At 42.7% G+C, this 12,063-nt stretch overlaps 1 protein-coding gene across 8 annotated transcripts in view; it reads right to left on the reverse strand.

Annotated features, from left to right (window-relative positions):
* celf2 (cugbp, Elav-like family member 2) overlaps positions 1-12,063 on the reverse strand; it is a 205,354-nt gene that overhangs the window by 41,206 nt on the left and 152,085 nt on the right. For all 8 annotated transcript variants that reach the window (XM_053861712.1, XM_053861711.1, XM_053861709.1 and 5 more), the window contains 2 exons: positions 11,276-11,324; positions 5,571-5,705 (listed from right to left, as the gene is read on the reverse strand). In XM_053861712.1, the coding sequence (XP_053717687.1) occupies positions 5,571-5,705; positions 11,276-11,324 (184 nt within the window). The remainder of the gene's footprint in view (positions 1-5,570; positions 5,706-11,275; positions 11,325-12,063) is intronic.

Genomic DNA, 12,063 nt, shown 5'->3' on the forward strand with positions numbered 1-12,063 from the left:
GAATCCACATGGTTCTGAGAAAGAGGAGAGGAGAACGGATCGGAACTGTGATGAAACACAGGAGTGAAGAGATGGTGCAAATAAGAGACATTTTGAAAGTGAAGGACTGACATTTTGAAGAATTGATGTGATTGTCCTCTTCCACCTCGATCAAATCGAGCAGTGCCAGCAGGAGAAGAAGGCTGAGAGTGACTGATAGTCATTTTCTTCTCCCTAACAAGATTTTATATGTCGAGGTCATCCAAGAGAAAAGCTGTGCATTGACTGGCGATTATCACTTTGCTATATTTGTACTCAAGATGCGAATATTTTTACTTTTTTTTTTTTTTTTTGAGACCGGTCATCTGAGGATAATATCAAAGAGAATTTGACCTTTGATGTCTCACCATGGAACAGTTTTCAGACAATTTTGACTTTTTTCAAACGCATGTAAAATGGTTACCACAGGAATTCATCCACCAATCACCTCTGTCCTGACTGTTCGCTGTGTTGTCCTCCAAAAGCTCCCCATTGAGACACAGAGAGCAGAAAGTCTTCAGGTCACCCGCTGCATACTAAAAATATACCTATGTCCATCAGGAAGATTGTAGCTTGAACTACAAAGAAACATAAGAAAGAGCTTGCAATTTTGGTTGTCGTAGATCTTGGTTTGATAATGGTGTCAGCGCAATTCAAACAGCTCAGTTCCACTTCGACCTTCAAAGCTTAAACTGACACGCCACTGGCCAAAAAAAGTTCAGCGCTCTTTTGAGCCGCGTCAATTCAGTGCCTGTGCGAAGGGCTTTTTATTTGAACTAATGTATTTGGTCAAATTTGCCATGTTAGTGCCACCAATGCTTAATTGGTGGCACTAGATATATATATATATATATATATATATATATATATATATATATATATATATATATAATCTTAACCAAGTTAGGATAATTCTTGACAAAATGTCTTGTATTTTGTCCTCAAGAATATTTCTTAGCTTTAAGAAATATATTTTATTGCATTCAATATACTGGAGTTTTTCAACTTTGTGATCACTATTTCAAAAGCTTGGAGCTTGAGCTGGTCAGAGCTGTATGACCCAAAGTTTGACATCACCAGGTGGCGGCCATTGTGAATAACCTTCACTGATGTTTCTCTGATCCACTGGAGGTACTCTTAGTCAGGGGTGACCACATCAGTCCTCCAGGGCCGGGGTGGTGCAGGTTTTTGTTCCAACGCAACTAACACACACAGATTCACCAATCAGGTGTGTGAACACTGTAGTCAGTGGACTCTCAGTTAGGTGCTTCTGGTTTCAGCTGATACCTCATTGGTTAAACTGTGTGCTTGATCGGTTGGAATGAAAACCTGCAGTCTTTTCCGGAACAGTTTGGACACCCTCTGCTCTTATCTCTCTCTCTCTGTCATCTGTCAATGACGCCTAATGACGCCGTATGTGCCGTCTGTGGACTGTGACAGCAAATGGACTCGGTGCCACTGCGTGCCGAAGCAGCTCTCGGTCTCACTGTACGATCAGAGCAGTATGTGAGTCAATTGAATTCCCTCACCGGGTGTCTGTTATGCTCCTAATCCAAACTTTTATAGGGACACACCCACAAATGTGACTCAAATTCAAGTTAGAGGTTGGAGTCATCTGCTGTGCAAAGTATTAACTCCATGAAGCACCATATTTGCAGCTTGGCTTGAATAAATGCAGCGATACGGCTTGTGGCAATTCAATGACTATAGCACTTAAGGAAGTGTTATCCATCGGTTAAGGTGTATAGTCATCAGTATTAATAGAGACGTCAGGTCAATATTTCTCATGGCTGACAGCGCTATTGCAACTCACCTGACTACATTTCTAGAAGTCATGAAGCCACACCATGTGATGTCTGTGTTGTGAAGATAGAGCACTCATAAAAGAGGTCACTTATTTCAAGGATGCTCTATTTTAAACCTGCCAATATCTGTCGGTTACCTTCCCGTCATCTGAGGGCTTGCTCTCTTCTCTGCAGCCCGGAACTGGACCACTTCTGCCGGGGCCTTCGAAAATGGATTGACCCCCTTCGAATTTGTTCTTCGGAGAACTATTTATAAGCTGGACGACCACAAAGTCAACCACTGTCAAATTCAATCCATTCCACCCAAAGACATTTCTATCTTTAGCCGGTTTGCTCCTCATGATCCAGTTGACGGTTCTAATGAAAGACTTCCTCAGCAAATGAGCACAGACTCATTGGAGCTGCATAAAGGTGGAAACTCCTCTTGGCTGGCTGGTCTTTTTTAAGCAATGGAGAGATAGGACAGTGCCGGAGCTCTAAAAATACCTCACGGGCCGCATTCTGTCGTCAGAGGAGATCCAAACAGTCCTTTAATGAAAGTAGGGTAGCTCCCCAGGCTCAGCCATTCCACTGGTGGTGTGATCCATATTTTATTAATAGTGAGATGGTGTAGAGCTTCTCTGATTGATACCGGAGTTTAATCAGAGCTCAGCTAGGTGGGAGTGAAGGCCTCTGGGATGAGCAAGAACATTGCCACCACACAAGACCTATTTATTTCCAACTGGATTAGGCTTGACTGTTTACCAGCCAGATTTTAGGATCCGCAACCAGCATTTCCTTTTTGACTCGCATCACCCGTTAAGTGGTTTATATTAGTTCTACAGGAATTTGGCTGACACATCTGAAATATTCATGAGGACAAAAGAGAGCGCTGGAGAAGGAGGGAGGAAGGGATGGAGAAATGTCTGGGAAAAGGAGGACAGACTGAAGCGAGAGAGGATTCTGGATGGCTAGATGAAGTTGCCATGGCTTAAAAACAGCTTTTTTTTGTTTCATTGACTGGTTTTAGTTAGAGACAACCTTGAGGAGCAGAGGAGAGATGGAACAGCAAGAAAATCGACTAGAAAACATGCAGAACATCTGACAACCACAGAAAAGAGATACAACACAGATGGGCATCCAACCTGTGTGACGATGACAGAAGGGGGAGGCAGAGGACAGAGTGAATGGGCCGCAGAAGCCTCACCCCCAGTCTCCTCAGTACATAGAAATCACAAGGGGGAAGCAGGGGAGGGCGGGGCAAATGAGGGCCATGGTCATGGTGTGGGTTGTTTGGAATTGGTGGGGGGGCAACCCAACTGATATAATGGCTACAATAACAACCAGCGAGTCTTGCTTTTTGTGACATTGAGCCATCTTAAATTTGTTCCAAGATTGATTGTGTCTCTGAGCAGTACATTGGATCTTAAATTGCATCCGGAGAACATGAAGCACAAGGGACCAAATTCATACCTGACAGGTGTGTCATGATATTTTATTAGCCAAAGGCCGAGTTTGATGTGTGCTCTCTCTTTTTAATGTCGCCAAACTCAGAGAAACAGCTCACGTTGGTGCCTATAGGAGTTAGGGATGATGTCCACCTTAAGAGCAAAGTGAAGTTCATGATGACGCCAAGAAACTAGCGGTGTAGAACAAAACCTGACATGGATTGGATGTAAGATTTGCTGTCGGTGTAATTGGCAAAAGCTCCTCAAACACAGTTTCACTTTATTTCTTTCCGCAATATGTGAACGATGGTGACGCACTGCCACGGCAAAATAAAAGCACGACCGCACCCCGTCTCCCATAGCCACCGCAGTCACGCTATCCTGGACCAGTGCAGTTGCCTCCAACCTCTACATCATCACGTCGAACGTCAGGTGGAGAACGACGACACAGCTGCGATGGCATGCTTCTTCTTTCAACACGTTCCTCTAAATAGTCAGCTCTTATCAATGGCAGGACTCAGTGACTATGTTCTGTATAGTTTCGATAGATCTGAACGGCCGGAAAACAGAATCATTGAACAGTGGGGCGCAGTGGGACTCACTATGTGCTTGATGATTTAGGTGTTTTTGCTATAATATGACTGACAAACTGCTGATTTCATTGATAAACAGGTTTGTTTTACTAGTAATGTTGGATTCCAACTGTTTTTACTAACATGACAAGGAAAACTGAACGTAGGAAAGATGCTGATTTTACACACGTTTAGGAAAGAAGACGCGCAGACTATTCATTGATCACTTAGATGTCTGGCGGCGCATTTGACGGATAACAAAAAGGCTCTCCGCTCGTCCGTAATATCTGCCACTTAGTCAACATTGAGAGTGTAGCATGGACACATTGGTAGTCCGTAGTATACACTGTGTTTTTCTCAAGTTTCGGCTATGAAACGTGTAACACCGCATTCTGTTCAAGCCGTGGCAGAGGTCTGCCATGACTTGCTGCCTGAGCTGACTTCAGGCTGATGATGACTTGCTGCCATAGTTTTAGTTTCGGTGAATGGGTCGATCGCTGTGTTGAATGAGCGACCGCCCTAGCGACTCTATGCGCATGTGCGTCACCAGTAGTGCCATCGATCGTGTCAGCACGGTACACCTGCTCCAACCAGGCCGTTTCAAAGAAGCGCATGTCACTCTATTTCCGGAATACAGGATTTTAGCTAAAACATGGTACGATAGCGCCAGTGTGATTGTGACCTTGTCTCAATATGTTGACTCCAAGTTGCTGTTTGTTTTAAACTTTTGTCGTCCGGGATTTGTGTTCCAGCTTCAACTTTTGTCTGGATCTGTTGCCAGTTTTTCCCACTCAAGAGCATTACTCTACGGTCATCATGACATTGATGAGGATGTGGCAGCGTCTTAGGAATGTGACTTCAAAAAACGTGCAGGGTGAAAATACCAATTTCTTTTTGGCCTCTATGTGACAGAAGAGCAGTTAACTCAAGTCAAAAAGTGACAACACAATATATAATAAAAGTGAAAATATTTTCAGGAATATATTTTCAGGAATGCTGGCATGTGAGGACATGTTGAGTCAAAATCTTCGGATAAAAGCCTTTGAAGCCTTCTCTACACATCGTGAGGAAGGATGTCTCGTTGAGGTCAGAGACATCACCCCTACTTCACCCGCGATTGTATCCGAGAGCTTTGGTCTGGCTTACAGTGGAGCTAAACTGGAGCGGCAGGGATGGTGGAGGACATGAATGGAGGGTCAGAGGTCAGACGAGTGGGAAAGATGTTTGGAAGGTTGAGGCTGAGAGAGCGACAGAAGGGGAGGAAAAAACAAGAAAGGCAAAGGAGATATAGAGAGTAGAGAGAAATGCACCTCTTTCATAAAGACCAAAACAGCCCCAAGATGGCGCTCTGGCTTACATTTGAAAAAATATAACCTGAGTAACATAAGCCTATTCTGTCATACTGCTTTTGGAGGTGATGGTGATGCTGGCACAGCCAGAAACACTTCACGTCAAATAAATGGAAACTTGAATAGCAGACTGACTGAAAATTGCATGCGCAACATAACATTCATAAAGTTCAATAGTTACTAACTAACACCTATGTGATCTGCAAGACATTTTAAAATATATTTATTTCAATTTATAAATGGATCCTTCCAAATACCAATTTATACTACACATCAATTTGAGGAAAGTTTTCTCCCAAGACCCTGAGTCATGAAATAAAATGCTGGAGTACTCTCTGGAGGCAGTTTTGGTGGCAATATTCAAGTACTTGGGAGTGATTCATTGCGACACACACACACCTCTGCTGAGTCCATCGGGCCCTCTGAGGATACGACACTCTTCAATCTGCCCAAACGCAGAAAACATGACCCGAATGTCGTTTTCGTTGCACTTCTTAGACACCATGCCGATGAACAACTTCCTGTCTTCCACTGCTGCAGAGACAAAAGACAAACAGACACAATTCTTAATTTCAATCACCAGAAAACAAGAAATAGAATATTTAGCACACAAGCTTATACTATATTTGTATAGAAGCTCTGTATGGAAAAACGTTTTGGTCAAATGTTTCTCCGATGTTTTTATGCTTCTTATATTGCCATGTGGCTTCGAGACCCGAGAGAGAGAGAGAGAGAGAGTTGATGTGGTATTTTTTCATTTGATTCCTGTGAAGCTGCAACAAGAAACTTGACTCGCTCCAATGTGATGGATAGAGAGAATTGGAAAAGACAAACAACGGAGAGAACAAAGAGGTAAGATTAAAGAAAAAAAATGAGAGGAGAATGGCTGGAAAGATGGAAGGCGACGCAACAAAACAGCAATCGGAAGAATAAGACAAGAAGAAAACACAGAAGTGAGGCAGTGGGAGAGAAATGGAGACAGACAGAATTCATGTATTTCATAAGGCCATCTGTGACACTCTGATCATTGTGTTATTATTACTTCGAAGCACAATGCTTACTGAGCCGCCACCCGTCTTCCCCTTTCCCTTTTGGACTAAAGTTCCTCTTGATCAAGTCAAAATGAAACCAAATGAGCATCTTTTAGCCGACTCCAAGTGATGCAAATGGAGCAGTTAGCCGGACGTCTCATGATAAACATTCACATCTTGAGTCATCAGTATGAATGAGGCTGCTATGATCACTCAGTTGTCAGTCCAAGACGTTGGAAATGCTGTTTTTAAGAATCCAAGAGTTTGTGTTTAGTGCACCCACCAGATATGTAACTAATGTTGTAATTACCAATATGTTGGATATATTTGGTTTGGTTAGAGTTACTGTGATCATCACCATTGGTCAGTCTGTTGGGAAAATTAAGTCAAGAGGGGATGGAGAGATAAAAGAAAAATGTTTAGGAAATCTCGATAATGGGGCAAGTAAAAAAAGTGCATGGCAACAACACTGGGACGAAACAATCATAATATTGGTGCAAATGAGTCTTGGCAGAGGTCTGTGCTTGCTCGAGTCATTTCCCTAAATCATTGACAAGTCACTCAATGGCACTATATCAAGTGACATGACTGGAGAAGGGGTCCACAAGTCAAAATATTAATGCTCTGCAGCAAACCACAAGCCATTATGAAGGGTCTATGTTTATCAATCTGCCCATAAAAAGTCCAGGAAAGCATTTGAGTTTGTATAAAGCCCTCATAAAGTGGACCTTGTTTGGAAGCTGCAAGAAATTCTCTCAGGCCAATAACCTGTGCCATGTAAACCTCACGAGACTGTCACAAGTCCACTCCATCACAAGGCACGCTCAGCGATTAGGAATCATCATGCACTATCATGAGTCAGGAACAAGTGATGAGTCATCCAGCAGTAAGTAAAAAACAGAGCCTGACAGAAATACAAGAATGAAGTCATGAAGGTATCGAAGCATGAGGAGTCCTCTCAAGTCAAGATATGCATGTACGCAATATGTTTTATTTCAGTAGCACTTGTAAAGAGACAATCCGCAACTCTGGTGACAACTGAAGTTCAAGTAGAAGTTCAAGTTTTTCAACGATTGAGACTTTGGCTCTCGCCAGATTTGAGTCATACACTTTGATAAGTAGCCACTACCTCAGTCCCATGATGAAGACAGAAGGGTTTACCCACCCTTGTGCAATCATTTTTGTGAATCGTGATTGATACGTTTCCAGACAAAACAAGTTATTTTCCTCCACCTCAACCTATCTTCATCATTCTCCCATCAATGTACCACATTAGCTGACTTCCTCTTCTCTATTCACCAGGCAGCTTCAACTCCTATGTTCTCCATCCAAGACGCTCACGACAGTGTCACCACCACCACCACCACCACAAAGAATTATTAGGATATTTTCGACAGTGTCCGATACATTAGATTGTTGTAACAAACAACAAATGTTCTATGAGGAAAGCATTATTCGCCAGTATTGTGCTGACCAAAATCTCAACATTTGGGGAAATCTTCCGTTAAGTTATATTGAGAACAGACACAAAAAGTGCGATTCATCGGAATGTATTGATTAAAATCAAGACTGAAGCAAGATGGCAGCTCACGCTTCAGTATTATAATCCAAGTTCCCACATTTTAGGAAACAAAAGTTTAAAAAAAACAGTCTGAAGTGTGACCTACCCGGAACCCCGAAGTGCTGACATCTGATATTATTTCTGCTCCTTTGGTCTAAAAGTGCGCACTGACTCAAGATAATGATGAGAAACTTTCACAGCGTGCGTGAGGTTAAGAATGTGTGCGATCCCTCACTGAATCCATGTGTACCGACCACATTCAATGTAATGCTAATCCAATTCATTTTTAATGAGGGAACTGTCAGCTCTTACTGCGAGGCGAAAGAGATAAGCGGTCTGTTGCACTCTGGGAAATCAATAGCACACTTGTTTATTTTACTGTTTGAATTGTTTGTGCGCTACAAAAAAAAACACAAACCATTGGGATTCTTTGCCAAGATAAGTGTTTAAAAAAAGAAGGAGGCCGCCTTCGGAACACAGCGTGTGTGTGTGCTCTCATCACTCCCGAGGAAGATTAGTACAAGACTAACAGCGACGTAATTAATTTACTGTGTGTCGATAGAAAAGAAAGCGAACAGATATCGTTACAATTGACTGTTTCTGTTTTTCAGATGTGGCGCACAGGCGGCGCACGCTTGATAACGCTCATAAAGCTCAGGGATGATCTGCCTTTGCATTCTGGGATAAAAAGCAAAATTGGCGACATGGTGAGTTCAAACACACGAGGAGGAACCAAAAAGAACAAAAGGATGAGTGGGGGAAAAAAAAAGCAATAATGTTATCTCGCTGTTATACTGTACATCTCTGTCTCGTTCCTCCACAGACTAAATGAATAAAGCTCAGAGAAGCCATTCATCACTGTTACAGTGACTCTAACACTCGGTTTATTGAAGGTCATTACCATTAAGTGGATGGATATGTTACGTATGGTCTGCTCTATATATCACCGTTCCGGCTGTCAGCGGCGGCGGCTTTATTAAGTTCTGCTGTCGTTACCCTGACGGTTATGTCTTATAAAGTCGTATTTTGCCATATTTCAGAGGAGGAGCTGATGGCTTTTATAAACATTCCTATTCTGTGTAGCGAGATATTGCCATTTTATTGCATTTTCCTGCAGTGGGCAGTGACACTGCAGGCTGGTTTATAATGCCACTCCATCCCCTCAGTGTGACTTTTAGGAACGCTGGCTGGAAGTTGTATCACATTGGTGAGTTGAAGTATAAATGTTATATTCCCTACAAACATTAGGATTATTTTTGACAATTATAGACCCATACATAGAGGTGCTCCAACACTAAAATTCAATGTTGTCAAAACAGCAGGAGGTCTGCAGAAGATGATCCCTCTCTGCACTCTCAGAAAAACTAATAAAGATCTAAAGACAGGGGAAGGGCAGCCTTATCCACCGATCCACCGAGAGTCTGAGCTACATGATGAATCTTGCTGTCCATCACTTTGCCAATAGCAGTGTTTAACGTGCCACAATTTAATAGCCTTGGTGGTCACGATCTGAAGAAGCCAGTACTCCGAGCCAAGTCGCTTAGTCCTGCTGTGGACACCTTTGTTTCTGGAGGAGAAAATAAAGACAGTAACAAAGACCACAAATCTTATTAATGATCTAGCACCAGAAAGCTAGCAATATTTTAGCAATGGATTGAGCTGTACTGGCAGTAATCTAGTGATGCAATGGGTGTCCAGATACAGGAGTGACGTTGTGATATACTCCATTATACTGTAGTCCATGTAAACATTCAAACATCCAATTCACCCATCATATTGGCCACCTAACACTGATGTTCCAACATGGGCTTGACAAGACCGGGTCAAGTCAATAACAAGGAAAACTACTTGCTGACCAGAAGTTGGAAGCATCAATGAACTCAAAAACACAAACACATCAGTTATTTAACAAATAATGAGATAATGTGCTTAAAATATTGAGACAGTATTGCACCATCAAGTATTGCGATATTTGACTGCACATTTTCCTATATCTCTTGTTTTCGGGTATACAATCGGGTAACTAAAAAAACATATACTATATTACATAGACAGGCTGATACCTGAGACAGTGAGGCGATTTTAAGTTAGCTGGCTTCGTGATAATCTGATCTAAATGAAACAGGCTGACACCTTCTGTCTGTTCTCACTTCTATTTTGCACGTGCTCCGCCCTCTGACAGGCTTCAGCACTTATATAATCATTGGGGAAACCTGCAAGAGGGCTCACAAGTAGAATTTTAGTTGTTATTTTAAGTTCATAATCTGTGAAAAAAATGTATTGATTCTTTTATTTGAGTCAGGTGGAAACTGAAACACAGATCGTAGTTGGTTACCAAAGGTTTAGTGAACTCACGTCTGCTGCTGTTGACTTCACACGTGGGGGCAAGAAATACTGTGCGATATTTTATAGCAAGTCTACTTAATATAATGACATAAATCACAAACTAGTTAATAAACTTGGCATTTTTTGTCCCGCTAGTTTCCCTCACTCCGTCCTCAGTCAGCAGAGGCAAACGTGCAGTCGGCAGCATGAATCACATCGGTGTGAAACATGATTTCTAAAAGGATTATTCGAAGCAACTAAAGCAATTGATCATTTTTATGAATTGGGTAAGTAACTCATTTAAAACCTGCGCTATTTATACTGGAGCAAGTTGCATGGCGGTCGGCCTTGTCCAATAAGATACAGCAAAACTGTAGCCACTAGGCAGGTAGACATAACGTTACTGCTGATACTCTTTTTAAGAGGCTATAAAGTGGTTGAGTCAGTGATGCGCTCCTATCCTGAATGAGCAGCAGCACCATGTGTGATCGCCGGCAAGAACCATCCAGTGAATTCCTGAGATAGCTCTGTCTTTCATGAAGCCGACCTCCATTTTTGTTTCTGTAGTCAAAGATTCAGAAGGAATCAGGAGGCTCTGCGCCGCAGACAGAAATCATGAAGTATTAACGGCTGTGCTAACACACACAGACCTTCCTTTCATGGGATTTGTTTAGAAAAAAACACAGTTGGACTGCTTTACACGGCTTGTTCTTGTGTAGAATCACACACTGTCCGACGGCTTCTGCGGCACAATGCTGAGGATTTCAGCCGGATGAATCAATTCGCGTGTGCAGGGAGTGATTTGGAATCGAGGTGACGTGAGGACAGAGTGTGTGAGACAGCTGAATCAAGGCGGCGAGAGGAAGAGTATACCGCCTGGTTGTTTGCAGCCACGGGGGAGACAAGCTGGTTCACCACCAGGCCAAAATGATTCAACTTTCCCTGACCTCCTTCTGAAGCACCTTAATAATTCATCACATAAGAATATATTCACGTGCTTCAGAATTTCCGTGTATTCTCTCCCGCTCTGTCGTGCTCAATCTCTTTCCCCCCTGCAGTCTTTTGTCCCATCTGTCAGTCAAGCAGCGGGATTACACTCGACGGAGAGAGAGCGAATACCAGCTGAAGAAAAGGCTATTGACTGACGTGTGTGATATTGATGCGCGTTTGTATATGAGGCAACTTACCGTTCGATTTCTCACTATCTGCAGGCTTCATCTGGATTGGGTGGTGCATCTGTAAGACAGAAGGAAAGGACAAAAATAAAAGTCTTGCAAGCAAAATCACTGGGTCTAATGAAGGGTGTTTGCACAGGGAGTAGGACAAAAAAAGTTAACATCGCGATATGCTGTCATCCACAATAAATGATGCCACATATCAATATTGTATTTGCCTCCAACGTGCGTGAGCTGCATTCCACCGGTGCCACAGTCAGTACCTTATATTTCCTGCACTGTCTGTGGGGGCGCCAGTGTGATATACAAAGGGCGGAGTAAGCGGCAGGATCATCAGGCATCAACGCTCACATGCTGACTGATAGTTTTCTGGGGTTCACCAATAATGTAATGTAAATGTAAAGGAGCACAGTAGATTTGTAAACTGAAGCGGAGAGGCTGACCCTGTCAGTTATAACTCATTGGTTTTGATACATCTGTAGAGAGACATGAAGTATGAGTAGGATAAATCAGGATTCAGATCAGACGTGTTTCGATCGACTCCTTTTATATTCTGACGCAAGCTTGCCCCATTTTGTCACGCTTTCACAGGAATGACGTGGCGGATGTGTTTGACGGAGGTGGGCCTACTTCTTGGAAAACAAGCAAACATTTCAGTAAGAGCCAGCACGTTCCTCTCCTCCTCTCCCCTCACACGTCCCCCTTTATTCCCCTTCATCTCTGGTTCCTTTATGGGAGATTATGTGGCTGTTTGATCTGCAGGAAGACGAATGACAGTGATTCTCCAAATCTAGCCCTGT

Source organism: Synchiropus splendidus, chromosome 4 (assembly GCF_027744825.2).
Source record: "Synchiropus splendidus isolate RoL2022-P1 chromosome 4, RoL_Sspl_1.0, whole genome shotgun sequence".
Classification (NCBI taxonomy): domain Eukaryota; kingdom Metazoa; phylum Chordata; class Actinopteri; order Syngnathiformes; family Callionymidae; genus Synchiropus; species Synchiropus splendidus.